The sequence below is a fragment of the Silurus meridionalis genome, chromosome 13, assembly GCF_014805685.1.
Source record: "Silurus meridionalis isolate SWU-2019-XX chromosome 13, ASM1480568v1, whole genome shotgun sequence".
In the NCBI taxonomy this organism is placed as follows: domain Eukaryota; kingdom Metazoa; phylum Chordata; class Actinopteri; order Siluriformes; family Siluridae; genus Silurus; species Silurus meridionalis.
This window is the reverse complement of record NC_060896.1, coordinates 20,108,458-20,126,710: the sequence shown is the minus strand read 5'-3', so window position 1 is coordinate 20,126,710 and position 18,253 is coordinate 20,108,458. Positions and strand designations below refer to the sequence as shown.

The following is an 18,253-nucleotide window of genomic DNA, read 5'->3' as shown; positions in this document are numbered from 1 at the left end:
TGACTCTACAATTTTCATAGTCATGAAAATAAAGAAAACTCTTTGAATGAGAAGGTGTGTCCAAACTTTTGGTCTGTACTGTATATATAATATATATAAACTTTTGGTCTGTACTGTATATATAATATATATACAGTACAGACCAAAAGTTTGGACACACAAGGTGTCTATAAACCCTTATGAAATTGCAAGTTTTTAAAATACAAAGATGGAAATAACAACATAAATGTCAGACATAATGGGGGCTCTAACTGCCCTCCAAGTTAACCAGTCACATTGAAAATTAGGCCTGTCAGTAAATGGTATACACCTGCCATCAATTAAGTGATGTCATTCAGTCATCCAGAAACGTGAGAAAATGTGTTATGGTTTGACGAGACAAAATTTACATTTATAAAGGATACTTTAAAAATAAAAATAAAAAAGATGTGGCTTCAGAAAAAAATAATAAATAACAATTAATAATATTTAAGTCCTGGAATGTCCCAGCCAGAGTACAAACCACAATTCTATTGAAAATGTATAGAATGACCTTAAAAGAGCAGTACACAGGAGATCTCTGCAATTTAAAGAAAAAATAGTGGGATAAACTTCCAAATTCTTGATGTGTAAAACAAAAGCGACTTATTTAAAAAGACTTAATGTCATAATAAATGCAAAAGATACTTCCACAAAGTATTAATTGGGAGGGGTGTGCAGACTTATGTAATCAAGCTGTTTTTGTTTTGTTTTTTTTCATTTAAAATGTTCACAATAATTAAATGCTTCTTTTCTTTAACTGGATTTCTGTTTATTGGAAAATAACATTAAAGATTTACCAAATCTGGCATTTATGTTTTATTTATTTCTGTCTTTATATGTAAAAAATCTTAAATTATATAAGAGTGTGTAGACTTTTTATATCTATTGTACATACATACATACACACACACACACATACACACATACACACACACACACACATAAAACAGCATAGAAAATCTGATTGGATCAGCCAAATGTCTCCAAAACTGTCAGCTTTTTCAATGTTTGTGGACACATAAAAACACACACACACACACACACACACACACACACACACACACACACAGTGAGAACACAGGGTGTTATTTTGCTACAGACTATAATATCGAAATAAAAGCTATTTAATGGGTTTACAGCTGAGACCCTTTGAATAGCTGACCTGAAAACCATGGCAACAATAAAACCCTTATGCAACACTGACATGGCTCAAAGAAATCAGCAGATTTTCAGCCTGGCTTTGGTGTCTGGTTAGATTGTTTTGAAGCACACAGACAGTATTGGACCTAGTGCATTTTCCATTCGGTACTGCCGATGGTGTTTGATCTTCTCCAACAAGCAACTAACCCAAAATGTTATGTTGGTGTGCTTTTCTGTGTGTGATCTATAGAATGTTGGCCCCTATTCATTCATTTCTAATGGGCAGTATTGCTGTGTTAATTGTTAAATGCTGCTGTTTAAAGAACATTTTCAGCTAACAGAGAATCTGTTCTGAAAATGTAATGTAATGTCACTTTGTTTTAAAAGCAATAGAAATTAAGGGACCAAAATAAAGATAACAACTATATTATGTGAATGTTCAGTATACTGTATTATAACTTTGGGCTGAACATAATTTTGCTTAGTTTCTGATTCTGGAAAATTCATCTGTCATCTGTGACAGATGCTTAGTAACAAAAACTAGTGCCTCAGACAAAGCATCTCATCCTTCAAGCCTTACACTAACGATTTATTTGTAAATCGTTTAAGCATTTACACAAGAAATTTTTTATTTATGAAAATGTATGAAAAAAAGATGTGTTTAACTGTGTGTAAATTTACACAGAAGAAAATTCACTAATGTGAACATCAACTAGATTGACTTCTAATCAAACAATTTGCATGTATATACGAAATATATTTATTCATATGGATTTATAAAAGTGCTTTTAAAGATGCATCTTTATCATAGTATGCAGTGCAATGTGCAGTCTACTTCTAATTTATTCCTTTTCAGCAATTATGCTTCTCAGCATTCACCCTGACCAAACTTTTCATTCTTCCAGCTGTCTGTACTTGACTATTTATTTTCTGCAATAAAGGGAACTTTTATCTAGAAATAAAGACCTAATGACATTCTTCTTAGCATGCTAGGGTTCACTTTGGAGGTTGGGGTTTTTGGAATTAACAAGGCATCTCCAGTGACCTCGATAGAAAATTGAGCTATTATTGAACTCAGTAGGGAGATCAGCAAGCGCAAAATCCCATTCTCTGTCAAGAGATGCCTTCATGTTGGAATTATATCTTTCAATTCTGACCTAACTGATAACGTATTTGCATCAATGCAGCATCAAAGAACATTGTTACAAGTTCAATAATCTATTCCTCAAGGAAAACTGCCTCATGAGATTCAGGGGGATTTTTAGCCTAGGGAAAGTCAATAAATGGTCTGTTCTAATTAAGGCTCAGGAGGTTAATCGAGGCTATTTAGAATCTCATAGGACAGTAATTTATAGGCTAAAGAGAGTTCTCCTGACCTGCGGTGTTTCTTCAGCAACAGCTTTTCCATGTAGCTTAGTCCATGATCCATGAACTCAATACGTATATGAGATTGTCCTCCAGCCTGGGCCTCCTTCACATCCACACTCACTATAAGGAAACAAATAAGAGTTATTTTTTCTATTTTTTTTGTTTTGCTAATCCAAGAAATTATTTTAGTTTATTTTTGTGAAGTTATGTAATGGTGCAGTGATACCATTTGTTCCTCATACAGAATACACACACACATTTATTTTGATACTAGTCTATACCAATGATAATACAAATTCCAGCAGGACAACGACCCTAAGCACACAGCCAAGATAATAAAGTAGTGACTGATGGGACAACTCTGTGAATGTTCTTGAGTTGCCCAGCCAGAGCACCGACATGACCCCGATTGAACATCTCTGGAAAGCTCTGAAAATAGCTGTGCATCGATGCACCACATACAACCTGATGGAGCTTGAGAGGTTCTGCTAAGAAAAATGGGAGAAACTGCCCAAAAATAGGTGTGCTTAGCTTGTAGCATCATATTCAAAAAGACTTGAAGATGTGAATTGGTGCCAATGGGTCTTCAACAAAATATTGAGCAAAGGTGGCAAATACTTATGTACAAATGTTTTTTTTTTTTCTATTTAATACATTTGCAAAATTCTTAAACACACATCTTTCATGGTGTCATTATGGGGTATTGTTTTGTAGAATTTTGATAAAAATTATGTACTTTTTTGGAATAAGGCTGTAACATAAAATGTGAAAAAAGTGAAGCGCTGTGAATACTTTCCAGATACACTTTGCAAGTATTGGCATTGTTAAATTGTCATAAGATCTTTACTCTTTAACATTTTCACAGACATTTAGTCAGTAATAATCTCATGCTTTATAAATCAGATTTTGGAAAAATATCTGAATTATTGTTTAGGATGGCAAAAAAAAAAGTGTGCATGATAAACATAATGAGATAAGTTAACAAAAGAGGCAAAAAGAAAAAGAAAGAGGTGGCAAAGACACAATAAATGCATTAGAAAAAAACATTTGTTTCTATGTGATAACCAGAAGCAGATTATTTGATCAGGAATATAAAACACGTGGTACTGGTTTTATATTTATCTACTTTTCAACCCTTTAATAATTGGTGCATAATAAAAATGGAAGAAAAGCCAGAGGTTAAAAATTAAAAACTATTGTATGGTGAAAACAGAATGTTGTATCTTGGATGGCCCAGGTCTAGTATTAAACAGATTTTCTATTTGTGTGTGCATGTGTGTGAGGCACTAATATATAATAATTTCCCCTTTCATACTACTCATTTACCACCTGATCTTTAAGTGCATTTATGGACAAGTGTGTGTGTGTGTGTGTGTGTGTGTGTGTGTGTGTGTGTGTGTGTGTGTGTGTGTGTGTTTGTGTGCGTGCGCGTGTGTTACCTGATCGAGAAGTTTGTACACTGTGATTCTGTTCCTGATGTTCTCTGTTGCTATGGGTGTTTCCTGCTCTCCACTCATTCAGAGCTTGCTGAAAACTTCTGGAAGATTCCTCTTCATCAAAACTGCCTCTCAGTAAAGAGTCTTCATTCTCCTTATCCGCATTGTCCACAAACAACTCCTAAAGTCAGATGTGAGTATTACACACTATGGAATTTAGTAACTTTTGAATTTCTGAAAAAAAAGTTGTTATAATGCATGTTATGTGCATGCAATGAAAACAGAGGTGCGTGTCAGTGTGTGATTCTGACCTCAAAATTCACAATGTAATATGATGATTTTGTAAAATATATAATTAGCATAGAATTAATAAATAAATGAATTAAACTTTTTGTAAAGTGCTTATATTCTAAGCGTGATACATTTGCAGCATTTTGCAGTGTTTGATTGATACACATTCGAGAAAAAAATGGTTATATAATAATAATCTGAATGGACTGGACACAAATTTATGTTATATGCCCGTGTTACCTAAGTCTGAATACATGTAAATACTGAGGGGAAGAGTGACTTACAGTAAGTGGCCAACTAAAGTCAACCTGAGTAGCATAATTTGGAATAAAAATACTCAATTAAATTTCTCCCAAACAAAATGTATTTCACACTGATCAATTAACATGGTTCTATTTTCTCCTGTGCGTTTGTTGCTGGAGGAGAGGTAAATAAAAGAGCATAGAATGAGTGAAGAGGCATGGAAGCAGAAACCTTTGCATGCGTGCTGTTGTGGCTTTTGTTATTTCTGAGACAAGGTGCTGAAAAGGGCCACCAGTAAATAAGAACAAAAGGTCCTCACACTCTCCAAAGCATTGCTCCTGTGTCCCCGTTCCTTTACACACCTACAATGGTGCTGAAAACCAGGATCGAGGACGATGCACTGTGATGGAGTCCTTGCCCCTCACCAACCCCAGATCCACTTCCAGTGCCAACTTCAGCTAACTAAAGCCAATTTCAATCTCTTCTTGAGCTTTGTGCTGAGTCACAACAATGCTTTAAGCTGAACTTAAGATGAAGGCCAAGGATTAGCAGGTTTGTTTGGCTCATTGGCCTACTGGTACTCTAGCAGAACATAGCTGTTCCCTTGAGTTACCACTCCCCGAATATCTGTGACTGGAGTACATATCATGGACTAGTGGATCAATCTTAATCCAGCAAGGCCTGATACACTGTGAGTGATTGGATAAAGAACAAAAGTTAAGGTGTGTGCACGGGGTCATGTGATCCTGCTGAAACCCATCAATATTTATTTCCCATAACAAAGGCAAAGTGTGGATGTAGCAGTTAGTCCTTAGCTAATCCATTGGCCAGGTTTTCAAATATTATAAATGAGAATATGCACAGCACTTTGGTTGGGAGGCAGTGCCAGGACCATCAATGTCAGCTCCACATCGGGAAGACAGATCAGGGTGGAGTTTCTGCCCACCCCCTCTTTATGGGATTTCATTCATGAATTTTACTTGAGAGCAGTCATAAGATGACACTTTGAAGCATGCCTTTGACTGAGTCTATGTAATTGACAGTCAGCCCATCAAGCCAAACACTGTGCTGCCCTGCCCTGATTTTTTTATTATCAAGGATGGAATACATCACATGTTTTAAGGCACTCAAAAAAGAATGAGACAACCCAAGTGAGGGTCCCAAAGGGCTGCAAGGAAATGGTTTTCCATATAGCTCATCATAATTCAGTGGCTGGGCACTGAGTTCAGAATAAGGTACTAAACAATGTCATAGCCTGTTACTATTGGCAGGATACTTGCAGTGATGTTCACCCACTTTTAGGACCACTCCAGCAGCTCATTCTTTGATATATTGGCAAATCAGCCGTTTAAGTCCACAGGCTATGGGTGCAAATAGTGTTTGAAGATTTCCTCTTTTGCAGGAAGCCAGATGCAGGCCTGATAGCTACCCGGTGTGACTCAGGCAACTGGGGTATATAGTGGCAGTATGAACGAAAGGAGGAGTCGGAAAAAGGAGTGAGAAATTCCAGCACGCATCTTTTAATAACTATGGTTCTTGGTGTGTTGCAGAAGTAGACATAATCAAGAAAGCATGTGAAATTAGCTAAGCTAAAACCACAATGTGTGTGTGTGTGCATGTTTTTTTTTTTTCTCTGAACATGATGTTGAAAAGAGTCATGGTAAACAGGGGGCGAAAAGAAAAGAAAAAAGTCAAGCCATGCTCTTTAAAGCCTGCCTCCTGTGTCCTGATTTATTGACCAACCTACTAAGAGTTCTACAGTATTCAGTTACAGTTTACTACCTACTGCACAGTGAGAATATAGTATATTGAAAAGAAAACTACTTGAAATTCAGCAGAATTGTGGGTTTATAATTTCAAGCTTGAAGATCAACTAAATGTGGAAGACTGATGATCGTTGGTGATTTTTTCGTGCTCTATCCTTAGTGATAAATAATAATGTTTGCCTAACTATAGAAGTATAAAAAATATTTGTTAATAATCAAATTTGAAAAACTTCAATCTAACTCTATTAAATATTCAACATTGGAATACATTTTTTATCAGAATTTTAAAGCCCGGGGCTACAATATTTTTACCTTAAACAAAAGCCATGTTAACTATATAACGAACAGGGAAGAAGGTTTTAGCTACTTTCTGTATAAAATAATGCGTGGAAATGTTTGCAGTTGAAATCAAGGAAAAGTGGATGATTATATTACCTGTACTTGAATATTTTTTCTACTCCACCCCTCTCTGCCTAATCCACACTGTACAGATTAAAGCCTTTCTGCTAAGTGCCTCTTTTAGCTAAGTGCATTTATATTTCTCTTTTGTCTGTTGAGTTTTGCATTTTTATTTTCCATTGTATTTGCAGTTACAATTTTTAGTGAAGATAAAAGAAGTTTAGTTCATAAACATGTTGTGTGTGTGTGAGAGAGAGAGATAGAGTCTTACTTGTGTGCTGTGTATCTGGTTAACAGAAACAGGATGGAGAGATGAAGATGTTGCACTGTGCTTTGAATCTGGTCTCTCATCACCATTGTGATACTCCTCCTCACTTTGAGTCTTCTTCTGAAAACGATTGAACACATCCAGTGTGCTAATAGAGGTTTGTAGCTCGGCCTGGAGAGAAATATTTTGAATACTATTAAATTTGTGATCTATCTATCTGACCTATTTTTATATTCATAGATATAGATTGAATATATATAGATAGTCTATTACAATATTCAGTCCTTTTGGAAGTATTTGATACATCTTCACAGCTCTTACAAGGTTTGTCATCCACTTCTATTGTTATCCTTGGCCAATCTGTTCAATGTGTGGTTGCTATAAAACCAAACCTTCCAAATTTTTGTATTAGCTATGCCTAATGCTTTTGCAATGGCTCTTATAAGTTTTTTCTTTTTTCCTAAGCTTCAAAATGGCTGTCTCACATAGGCAGCTTTCTGGTGTTCATGTTGGTTTGCCTTTTTTAATAATAAATGCAGTTTTCACAGATAAAACATAGGGCTCAGTCTTAAGAGTAGATGTTTAGAGCTATGAGTCAATTCAACAGGGCACACTTGAACAACAAGGAACTTCTGCCACTCACATGTTCAAATATATCAGATCATTCCACAAGCCAAAATAGGTTGGTATTGGGCTAAAGGTGCCATGTACTAAGTTGCTTAATACATCTACGTGCAAATACCAGGACATAAAAGCTGAAATTCTGCTCATTCATTTGATGTTTGCCTCTAATTGCCCCAAACTCCAAATGCCTCAGTTTGTGTAGTAAAAACAAAAGAATTGGCCTTGTTCTTCCAGTACTTTTGGAGAGGACTGACGATAATGTATTACCTGAAATCCACCATGTTTTCCATTTGTAAAACACTTACACAAATGTTACACAGTATTAACTGTATACACATACAGTATGTACTGTATGCAATGTGTCCAGAACGATGTCCTATGCATTGGTTCTACATCAACCATAGTCCAGCACAAAGCAATGAAATTCCTAGCTGCAATTGGTGTCTATTATGCAGGTCAGGTATTTCGGTTCACACTGCCTGCAATCCAAAACTATTCATGTTGGTACTTAAATAGTAAGATCGGGAACATTTAATATGTATTGCAACTTGCTTGAATGTGAAATACTTACATAGTTAACTAGCACTGCATTATGTAACATAAAAAAATAGTTATTAAATAATTTGAGATTACATCCCTATTGACCATCAGGTTGTCAACCCATTTCAGCACTGTCAGTGAGGAAATGGACTGCCAGGGAGGCAGTTGATAACTGGAAATTAAATAGTTTAAGATGTTTTGAAATGTATGTATATAAAAACAATGTATTATAATTCAAGGATTGCCACTGGGCCACAAAAACTAAAAGGTTGAAATAACAGGCCCCACTGATAGTTGTGGGGTTTGTACACATGTTAGAGCTTCTGGTGAATGAAAGGTCATGGGTTCAAATTTACAAGACAGCTAAAGAGCCCCTAGTCACAGAAAGGCTGTGAGTTCAAATCCCAGGACAGACAGTTAGTGGTGAAAGTGTGGAGTTCAAATATCAGAAATGTCAGAGATGAAGTGACCTGCTGGGCAATATTGACCAGAAGATTGTGATTTGAAATCTGCCAGAAAGCCTATATGGTATTTCAAGGCTATTTCAAGTGTATACCCATAAAGCTATAAGGGACAAAAAAACAGGACTGTCAGATATTCTTAATAATCGAGTAAAATTCCACACATCTTATGTACAATTTTATAGATCCACTAATGGCTCTTTATTAGGGAGTTTAAATATTTTAGAGACCCACTAGTGACCAGAAGGGTTTGAGTTCATACAATTTCAATTCAACTTTAATTTGAAATGTAGAAAATGCAAGGAACCAGACTCAAAGGAACTCTGTTCCCCTGTAACACCGTAAATGTGATTAAATCGGGTGATTATAAATAAATCCTAGAATTATGTGCTATATATCAACAACCGAATCATTATTATGTAACTAATAAATTCCTTATAGTTAGACTTCAAATACAAGGAATACCTTAATATTATTTCAGATTCCAGAACTGGAAATAGTGTCACTCTTCGCTACATGGACTGGTTTGGATTTTGCAATCAGTTCAAGCGATAGAAGAGAGAGAAAAGAGAACTGTTGTAAGGCAAAGGCTTGCATCTCTAGAGAAACAGGACTCATACCCCAGGGATCTACCTCGAGAGCAAATCCATGGGTGGTGTTGTGATTTTTTTCCTCACTCTGCTTTTTCTCGTTTTTTGATGAAGGCAAATCAAACAGGATTAAGAGCGCAGAAACCTGCCTCAGTGGTCACATTCCTCTAATCCAGATTCAATGTGGCCTGCCAAGCATTCACCTTTGATTCTGGCTAAGCTCTTTCTCTCTTTCGCATATACACACACATATGCACACTCGTACACACAAACACACACACACCCTTTGTCTTACTATCCTTGTAAGGAATGTCTATAGACGTTCGATAATTATTAATACAGCTAATTAATGAAATGTTTCACCTAAATCTAACCCTACATTCATGCTTATGCTTGTAGCTGCATAAAACTATATGTCCTAAAGCCATCCCAGCCTAAACATTTGCCAATTCTACTTTTATTTAAAAAAGATATATATTTAGAATTTAATAATAGATTTACACTCATTCTGGCATTATCCTTTGTCTAAAAAAAAGTGCTGGCTCACTTACATTAGAATTCAGTCTGCTCTCTAATCAATCCTGATGATATTGTTTTATTATGGATTAGACAGGAGTTCTGGGCAGAGCCCACTGATATGGTATTCCAATCTTTGTGATTAGCTGCCATGGCATGACAATCAACGCACCAATTCTCTAAAGAGTGCTTCATTTGAACCTTGAACGCTGCTAACAGAATTTATATTTAATCATTTTTAGTGATTGCTTTACCCTGGTCTTGGTGGATCCAGAGTACATCACAGAAAGTAGCCAGACGATTCAGGATTAAAGATTTGTGCAGGGACAGAAAACAAAAAGAAAAACACAGACAAAAATGGAAAATGCTAAACTCTGCACAGTAATGCTCTGTAACCTGGAACTGTTAGGATGCAATCTGCAGTGTGACCATACAGTCCACACATTTTATGCATTTTGCTATGCATTTCAGTTATGCCCCAAGTCAAGCTTTCCTCAAATGTAGTTTATTTAATGCCTGCCAGCGGCTTATCTGGTTACGCTTGTTTATTTTGTAAAATGAAGCTGTCACATTGCATACTGTCCCATTATCTTCGACCGTAAATTGTTCTACACACTCTGTGACTGTTATTGCACTGTTTGCCTTTGAAATTGTGATTGATTTGTATGCAAATATTTAACATGGAAAGACACAGGGGTGCTTTATGACTTATGCCACTGCCTAACACACACGTACATGAATTCATAACTTATTTAGGTAGCCCTGACAATCACATGCACGCAAATGCACACACATACACTGATTTTGGACTAGGCTGCAATGCGGTGTATTCCCTGAAGGTAAGACTACAAAGTGATCTGTTTGGTGTGTGTCTGTGTGCACATGTTTGCCAGTTTAACCGTATGTCTGTTCATGTTTGTGTGTGTGTGCGCATTGAGTATAATAGGAGCTGACACCTACCTTCATCACAAAGGTGTGTGTGCAAATCTGTGCTTGTGTGTGTATATGTGGGTGTGGGTGTGTGGTTCAGCATCTTTGAAAAAGAGCTGGGGGAGGAGAGCAGCTCATTACAGACACCTCCATACTAGCATGAGCATAGTCTAACCCTTACACACAGACACACAGACACACACACACACACACACACACACACACACACACACACACACACACCAAAGCCCTGTCATCAGCAGTGTTGGTGTGCCTTTTTTGTATGTAATTTCTTTTTTGTTTATGTCCATCCAAAGTAAATATTTGTATCTATGATAAAATATTTCTAATAGTTATTGTGTATTGTTTTTTAGACACCTCCATACTAGCATGAGCATAGCCTAACCCTTACACACACACACACACACACACACACACACACACACACACACACACACACACTCATCATTTCTTTTCTGAAACATCAATGGAAGATTTTAGAGTGATGTGCTTGGCTACATCTACACTAATCTGGATAAAATTCAAAAAAAAAAAAATTTTGTCTAAAAACACTCCGTATCCACATTATTGTTATCAATCATTTCCGAAAAGTTGCTCATCCACACAAACATCTGAAAATGCTTAGGTCCCTAAACATGCGTCATTTCCGCCTGCCCTTTATTTACTTTCCGGCTCTTAAAATTTCATAACAATGTCAAAGAAAGGCACCATCACATGACTAGAAATGTGTCATCGTTATTGAAAGCCTCTGCCAGTCCATACTGCGATGCGAAAACACCACTTTCAAATTGAACCACTTTGGAGAACATATTAAAAAAGTAAAAAAAAAAAAGCTCAAAATGCCATCTCAGTGTGGACAGAGGGCCAAAATGGAGAGAAAAAAATGTGTTTTCAAAATATGGTCTTAGTCAGCCCTCTACATTACCAGCATGAGGATGGAATGCCATTTGTTAAAATGGTTTTCCTTACTACAGTTGCCAGGGCACACTAAAGCTAACAATAGTTGCCCAACATCTTACTAATTCACTGTTTTAGTTCTTCCTTCCAATAGCTGTCTGTCTGTGTGTTAAAATAGCTTTTATATTGGAAAAGATATCGTCTTTATTTGTAACATTCTAGAACAAGGTGTATAAGTAAGCTTAGCAGTTTTTAAAAAGGGAAATTTAGTGTAGCCTAAATGACCAATTTATGTGGATCACTGAAACTAATCACATTGTTATTGTTGTTTTATGTTGAAAATTTCTCTATATATCGCTGTCTTGGAAATAAGATTAGGTCAAATTATTTGTCAATGTTGTCAACTTGCGGTCTATTTACACCGAATTACACAGTTTTTATAAAAAAAAAAGTGCCATCAGCCCTATTCCACATAGAGTACATGAGCTCAAATACCCACAATTCTCTAGAGCTTCCTTGACAGAGGAGAAAATTACAGAATCCTTCCGACCAACCTGAAAATACGCTATATTGTAGAGATAAAAGACACAATTTTTTTTTATCTATATATGTTTCGTCCCAAAAACATTGCTACAAATATGGGGCCACACAATTGTTTAGGATGTCTCTGCATGCCGAAGCATACATTTTTCCCTTCATGTGAGCTAGAAGACCCAAACCTGTTCCATCATGACAATGGCCCTGTGAGCTCCATGAATGTATGCTTTACTCAAGTGAAAAGATCTTAAGTGTCCTGTTATAGAGCTCTGACCTCAACGCTCCTGAACACCTTTGGGATGAATTCGAATGCTGACTGCACCCCAGGCCTCCTCACCTACATTAGTACCTGATTTTACTAATGCCCTTGTGGCTAAATGAGCACAAACCTCCACACAACCACATTCGAAAATCTTGTGGAACATCTTCCTAGAAGATTGGAAGTTATTGTAACAGCAAATGGGACTAAATGTGGAATGGCATGTTCAAAAAGTGCATATAAATCTTATTGTCTGAACTGTCTGGACTGTAAACACGCACACACACACACATACACACACGCACACACACACACACAAAGCCACAATAACTTGCAGACATGTGTCAATAAAAGCTTTGGTTCAAATACTGTGCAGCTTCTGCAATCTCTAAAACAAACGCCTGGTTGTTTGTGTTTGCACTCATCGGCTCCACTTTGATGGCCTCACTGTCGTGTGATGTGTGTGTGTGTGTGTGTGTGTGTGTGTTTACTCTTTAGTCTGGTATACAGGTGTGTGTGTGTGTGTGTGTGTGTGTGTGTGTGTGTGTGTGTGTGTGTGTGTGTAAAATCAAATTTGGATAGAGAGAGTGAGGCCGCTAATGGTGAGAGGTAGAAGGACAAGCACAAACGCTGCTGGTGTTTGGGCAAAGACATGTGTATGTATGCGCCTGTGCGTGCGTGCATGGGTGATATGTGTGTCCAGATCAATTTTTTTTAGGTATGTGAACTGCTTCTCACCTGCATGGGAATGATGTGATGGAGCCTTAGTGCCCCCTTCTGGTGGAATTTGGCAAAACAGCCGACACAGTAATCCTCAGCGCATTCTGCACACACCTTTTAACACACACACAACCACAGAAGGTCAAATACAAAATGCAAACATTACAATGTTACATATTTATAATTACATTAAACATTTAAAAAATGTGTTGTTATTGAACTAAAACATAAAAGTAATCATTGATATGGGGAGATTTGTGTCAGGAGACATTACTTGTGGTTGCAGTCTCAGGCTTCAGCATGTTGTAACAGTGAGTAAGTTTTCCACCACAGTGAAGTCTTCAAATCTGGATTTGCTTTCCAGTTTTTTTTACTAACAAATGTGTTTTTTGTTTTATTTAATTAAAGAATGAGAAAAAAAGTAGATGCTGATGAAAGAACAATTATTTATGCAACTACAAGGTGTCACCCTACCTTATTTCAGGTTGTTGTTCTATAACAGCACATTTCATGATGTGCTTTTTCACACAATAGACATCAGAGGTGTAAATGCCCCAACCCACAGTGCAAGACATGTCAATTAATGGTTTGATGTAATTACAGCAAAAAGTCTTATACTATTATATTCACAGATCAAATAAGTTGGGCATAATCAAACAGGAGGGAAACTCAAGCTTGTCATGTGATCATGATTAAATAGCAAGCAAGGTAAAAATGCAACTAAGAGCTTTAACTCCCCCCCATGTGTGTGTGTGTGTGTGTGTGTGTGTGTGTGTGTGTGTGTGTGTGTGTGTGGTGTTTGCACAAGCATTAAAATAAAGTTAACAAGGAGCAAAAAAATAAACTTCACCTCCATGCAAACTTCATGCAGGGAAATCTTTTGCTTTCATTCCGGCTGGCCTTAATAAATATTGAAATGAGGGGAAACACTAGATGTCTGTATCTTCAGGGAGCTCATTATTTGTTTTCTAATAGGAAACGACTGAAGAAGACGAGATGAGGGATTTGAGACAAGGCCGAAATGGATATAACAGAAGCAAGTCAACACTCTCTCTCTCTCTCTCCCTCTCTCACTCTCACATTCTCTCTCTTACTTTCTCTCATTTATCCCTCTTTATCATTATCTGAATTCTCTCTCATTCTCTCTCTCTCTCTCTGTCTCTCTCTCTCCTTCTTTGGCTTTGCTAAATGAGAAACTCTGAGCATCTACACCTATAAACATGCACAGACATGCGCACACACACACACACACACACACACACACACAAACACACACAGACCCCCACAGATCAAGCAAGCACATCAATAATGTCAATAACTGTAATCAATTAGTAGACAAAAAACCACAACTGTGACTTTGATACAGACAGTAAATATGGAACGTTTATAAAGGATCAAGAAGGGTAGAGGATAAAGTGTAGAGAGGAAACATTGCTATAGATCCCAAGCGAATCATTAAAATGATTCAAACTGCATATTGATCGAAGGTTTTAGATACTGTGAGACATACAGCATTGATCTTCTGATATGAATCAAATGTAATGTCTGTGAAGCATCAGTGATCATTTTCATTCATTCAATCTTTTCATTTGTTAAATCATTTATCTTCATTAATCAATTCCGGGTCTGTGGTTCATCATGTGGACAGTGGGCATAAATGCATCCATACTGGGGTGCCATTTCATTGCAAAGCATGAATAAATCATGCACACAATCAGAAATGGGGCAAATTATAAGTTATACTACCACAGACACAGGGAGAGCGTGCACAAAAATCAAGTAACCTACGTTCAAAACCAGGGACTCTGGAGCTGTGAGGAAGCAATGCTACTCTCTGCATCACAATGCCACTGCTTCCTCCTAAGCTTATTGCATCAGAGGACGAGGTTAAGGTGTTCGTTGAATTCAGAAGACAAACCTAGGCATTTTGAATGCCAAGTGAGATAGCAAAGAAATGGCATCAGGCTTATCGACACAATTGTCTTTACTAACCTTATGGGCAGTTGCAAGATTATCAAAAATGAAAAATGCTATCTTAGCCCATTCATGCCCCCAAAAAAGGACAGTGTTGATAATAGAGTATCGCTTCCACAGGCTTTAGGAGTAGCCTGAAGAATGAGTTGAACAAGGCCAGTGAGCCGGATACCATCCTGGCTCTCTAAAAGAGACAAAATATTTTTTTATTTTGTAGAATTTCCTGTGGTGTGATGTTTATATAGGGAGTGACACTTAGAAGATATGCCATGGTCACAGTACAAAGTAGCATATTTTTTAAAGCATTACAACAACTGTGCTCCAAAGAAGTCTTAGAGATGACAGTACCCTAACCAGGACTCATCAAATAAGGAAAAACTTATTTGGACTAATTATAAAACCTTGGAAAAAACATGGTTCAGGGAATGCATGTGGCATGGGGTATCCTTCTTTTGCTGGCACCGAAAACTGTCCAGGGAAAAGATTTAGCAAGGAATATTTTAGTGACTAGCAACACGAATACATTTTCTGCTTGTCTCTGCAATCAGCAAAGCTTTAACCTAAGCAGCCAATGCTTCAGTTAGCTGGTGCAGGTCCCAGGTGTAAATCCCAGGATGATAGTAAAAGGTTGTTGATGTGTGACAAAGCAACAGATGCATGATAGCTTAGGATGAACTGAGGGCATATGCTTAGGAGTATGCAGAGTGTAGGATCCTAAAGTGTAGGATCCTAGAGAGAAAGCAATATGTTGCAATAAAATTGGCAAAGGAGTTAGTGGAAAACTATAGAGTTGGTGATGTCATGGTTTTATAGTTGTGTCAAATTGAGAAAGCCAAGGGCTGAGCCACAGGGCTAACCTTTAGAGGTGGAATACTAGCATATAGTGCAAAAGAAAAAGAAAGAAAAACTAAAAACATACAGTGGGTACGGAAAGTGTTCAGACCCCCTTAAATTCGTCACTCTTTGTTATATTGCAGCCATTTGCTAAAATCATTTAAGTATATTTTTCGCTCATTAATGTACACATAGCACCCCATATTGACAGAAAAAACACAGAATTGTTGACATTGTTGCAGATTTATTAAAAAAGAAAAACTGAAATATCACATGGTCCTAAGTATTCAGACCCTTTGCTCAGTATTTAGTAAAAGCACCCTTTTGTTCTAATACAGCCATGAGTCTTTTGGAAAAGATGCAACAAGTTTTTCACACCTGGATTTGGGGATCCTCTGCCATTCCTCCTTGCAGATCCCCTCCAGTTCTGTCAGGTTGGATGGTAAACGTTGGTGGACAGCCATTTTTAGGTCTCTCCAGAGATGCTCAATTGGGTTTAAGTCAGGGCTCTGGCTGGGCCATTCAAAAAATGTCACGGAATTGTTGTGAAGCCACTCCTTCGTTATTTTAGCTGTGCGCTTAGGGTCATTGTCTTGTTGGAAGGTACACCTTCGGCCCAGTCTGAGGTCCAGAGCACTCTGGAGAAGGTTTTCTTCCAGGATATCCCTGTACTTGGCCGCTTTCATCTTTCCCTCGATTGCAACCAGTTGCCCTGTCCCTGCAGCTGAAAAACACCCCTACAGCATGGTGGTGCGCATTGCCTGGTTTTCTCCACACATACCGCTTAGAATTAAGGCTAAAAAGTTCTATCTTGGTCTCATCAGACCAGAGAATCTTATTTGTCACCATCTTGGAGTCCTTCAGGTTTTTTTTTAGCAAACTCCATGCAGGCTTTCATGTGTCTTGCACTGATGAGAGGCTTCCATCAGGCCACTCTGCCATAAAGCCCCGACTGGTGGAGGGCTGCAGTGATGGTTGAATTTCTACAACTTTCTCCCGACTGCATCTCTGGAGCTCAGCCACAGTGATCTTTCGGTGCTTCTTTACCTCTCTCACCAAGACTCTTCTCCTCCGATAGCTCAGTTTGGCCAGATAGCCAGCTCTAGGAAGAGTTCTGGTCGTCCCAAACTTCTTCCAATTAAGGATTATGGAGGCCACTGTACTCTTAGGAACCTTAAGTGCAGCAGAATTTTTTCTGTAATCTTGGCCAGATCTGTGCCTTGCCACAATTCTGTCTCTGAGCTCTTCAGGCAGTTCCTTTGACCTCATGATTCTCATTTGCTCTGACATGCATTGTGATCTGTAAGGTCTCATATAGACAGGTGTGTGGCTTTCCTAATCAAGTCTAATCAGTATAATCAAACACAGCTGGACTTAAGTCAAGGTGTAGAACCATCTCAAGGATTATCAGTAGAAATGGATAGCACCTGAGTTAAATATATGAGTGTCACAGCAAAGGGTCTGAATACTTAGGACCATTTGATATTTCAGTTTTTCTTTTTTAATAAATCTGCAAAAATGTCAACAATTCTGTGTTTTTCTGTCAATATGGGGTGCTATGTGTACATTAATGAGGAAAAGAAATGAACTTAAATGATTTTAGCAAATGGCTGCAATATAACAAAGAGTGAAAATTTAAAAGGGTCTGAATAGTTTTCGTACCCACTGTAAACTGTTCATTAGTTAGAGTTAAAATATCATAAAAATATAAACACAAGCATAACATTTTTAATGCAATTAGCATTAACTGAAACCCAAACTAATAATGACCTGCTGTAAAATTTCAATTTACAAGCTGGGGAAAATTACAGGACTGGGCTATTCATGCCTGACCTCAATATAATATTGAAATAGTTTTTTAATTAGTCATGTAATTGTCTAACTTGTATGCATTTTTATTGGTGTACTAATGAAAATAAACCTTGAGTACTAATTGAAAATAAAAGTCAGCGGTGTTTCATTCTATCTGAATCTACCCTATCACTGCATATTAGTTTAGATACAAAAATAACTTTTATATTTTAATATAACCTTTTAAACAGAGAAAAGTAAGCCAAACGGCATACGTTGTGTATCCAAAAGTTTGTGGACATCTGAAAATCATCAAAATAAGTATTGAACGCATCACCATTTTTCTCAGTAAATATATTTCTTAGGGTGTTATTGACATTGAATTTCTAACGATGTTGGTAATAACCCATGCAATCCACACATGCAAAAAAATCTAACTATATATGTCCATAAATTAATTTATGTGTAATGAAATGACACAGAGAAAAAGTATTGAACACATGAAGAAAGTGCGGTAAAAAAAGGCTTGGAAAGCCAGCTGAAATCAATCAGTAATTAGAAAGCAATCCTGCCCCTTGACAGTGCAAATTAATATCAGCTGGTTCAATCCTAACTGATGGCCTGTAT

At 37.3% G+C, this 18,253-nt stretch overlaps 1 protein-coding gene across 4 annotated transcripts in view; it reads right to left on the bottom strand.

Moving 5' to 3' along the window:
* zbbx (zinc finger, B-box domain containing) overlaps positions 1 to 18,253 on the bottom strand; it is a 65,688-nt gene that overhangs the window by 32,016 nt on the left and 15,419 nt on the right. For all 4 annotated transcript variants that reach the window (XM_046865374.1, XM_046865372.1, XM_046865375.1 and 1 more), the window contains exons 7-10: positions 13,046 to 13,141; positions 6,936 to 7,103; positions 3,969 to 4,146; positions 2,538 to 2,649 (exon numbers count right to left, since the gene is read on the bottom strand). In XM_046865374.1, coding sequence (XP_046721330.1) covers positions 2,538 to 2,649; positions 3,969 to 4,146; positions 6,936 to 7,103; positions 13,046 to 13,141 — 554 coding nt within the window. The remainder of the gene's footprint in view (positions 1 to 2,537; positions 2,650 to 3,968; positions 4,147 to 6,935; positions 7,104 to 13,045; positions 13,142 to 18,253) is intronic.